Source organism: Bison bison, unplaced genomic scaffold (genome assembly GCF_000754665.1).
Source record: "Bison bison bison isolate TAMUID 2011002044 unplaced genomic scaffold, Bison_UMD1.0 scf7180017864376, whole genome shotgun sequence".
NCBI classification, from domain to species: Eukaryota; Metazoa; Chordata; class Mammalia; order Artiodactyla; family Bovidae; genus Bison; species Bison bison.
The window spans coordinates 15,510,834-15,511,503 of record NW_011494948.1 but is presented as its reverse complement, the minus strand read 5'-3'; the positions used below and the strand labels follow the sequence as shown (position 1 = coordinate 15,511,503).

General features: G+C 49.7%; 1 protein-coding gene across 1 annotated transcript in view; it reads left to right on the top strand.

Moving 5' to 3' along the window:
• SMC1A (structural maintenance of chromosomes 1A) overlaps positions 1–670 on the top strand; it is a 41,459-nt gene that overhangs the window by 2,711 nt on the left and 38,078 nt on the right. The window contains exons 5-6 of the mRNA XM_010857102.1: positions 32–290; positions 373–513. Coding sequence (XP_010855404.1) covers positions 32–290; positions 373–513 — 400 coding nt within the window. The remainder of the gene's footprint in view (positions 1–31; positions 291–372; positions 514–670) is intronic.

Genomic DNA, 670 nt, shown 5'->3' with positions numbered 1-670 from the left:
CTAATTGGTTCCCCCTCCCCTCTGGTGAAAGGGAGAAGGACTCAGAGCTGAACCAGAAGCGGCCTCAGTACATCAAGGCCAAGGAAAATACTTCCCACAAAATCAAGAAGTTGGAAGCAGCCAAAAAGTCACTACAGAATGCTCAGAAGCATTATAAGAAGCGTAAAGGTGACATGGATGAGCTGGAAAAGGAGATGCTGTCAGTGGAGAAAGCTCGGCAGGAGTTTGAGGAACGGATGGAAGAGGAAAGTCAGAGTCAGGGCAGAGATTTGACCTTGGAGGAGAATCAGGTAAGCTCTGAGGGGTGCGGGGATGGGCAAATAGATTGCGAGGCTGACAGGACTGATTTGGTCATCCCTGTCCCTGACACAGGTGAAGAAATATCACCGGTTGAAAGAAGAAGCCAGCAAGAGAGCAGCTACCCTGGCCCAGGAGCTGGAGAAGTTCAATCGAGACCAGAAGGCTGACCAGGACCGGCTGGATCTGGAAGAACGGAAGAAAGTAGAGACAGAGGTGGGTATGCCTTACAAGATTAGGGGTGATGGTCCAGAGAAAAGGAAGTAACGATAGTCTTAACAGTAATGACCATAGTTAACATCTAGCATGGGCTTCCCTGGTGGCTCAGTGGTAAAGAATCTGCCTGCTAATGCAGGAGACACAGGTTTGGTCC